Source organism: Myotis davidii, unplaced genomic scaffold (assembly GCF_000327345.1).
Source record: "Myotis davidii unplaced genomic scaffold, ASM32734v1 scaffold174, whole genome shotgun sequence".
In the NCBI taxonomy this organism is placed as follows: Eukaryota; Metazoa; Chordata; class Mammalia; order Chiroptera; family Vespertilionidae; genus Myotis; species Myotis davidii.
The window spans coordinates 1,467,209-1,467,749 of NW_006289087.1; the positions used below are offsets into that span (position 1 = coordinate 1,467,209).

General features: G+C 51.8%; 1 protein-coding gene across 1 annotated transcript in view; it reads left to right on the top strand.

Moving 5' to 3' along the window:
* The window catches only part of TMEM63A (transmembrane protein 63A), a 56,149-nt gene that overhangs the window by 33,937 nt on the left and 21,671 nt on the right, over positions 1-541 (top strand). The window contains exon 14 of the mRNA XM_006761316.2: positions 338-368. Coding sequence (XP_006761379.1) covers positions 338-368 — 31 coding nt within the window. The remainder of the gene's footprint in view (positions 1-337; positions 369-541) is intronic.

Consider the following 541-nt stretch of genomic DNA (forward strand, 5'->3'; position numbering starts at 1 on the left):
CACAGCTCCTGAATCTCAGAGGGAAGGCTGGAGTGGGTGGGTGGGACTAGCTCAGCCGGGGGCAAACTACGGCGCGCGGGCTGGATCCGGCCCGTTTGAAATGAATAAAACTAAAAATAAAAAAGACCGTATCCTCTTATGTAATGATGTTTACTTTGAATTTATATTAGTTCACACAAACACTCCATCCATGCTTTTGTTCCGGCCCTCCGGTCCAGTTTAAGAACCCATTGTGGCCCTCGAGTCACAAAGTTTGCCCACCCCTGCTCTAGATGCTAAAATATTATGAGTTCAACAGTTAGCGGAGAATAACTTCTAGCTCCTCGGAGCTCATCAGGCCCCAAACTTTGACCTTCCAGGGGCTGAGGGTCAGTGCAGAGAACCCGTCTGTACTCCCAGGCCGGCATGAGCCCTACGCCAGAGCCCCCAGGCTAGTCCCGTGGTCGGCAAACTGCGGCTCGCGAGCCACCTGCGGCTCTTTGGCCCCTTGAGTGTGGCTCTTCCTAAGCCTTAGGAGTACCCTAATTAAGTTAATAACAAT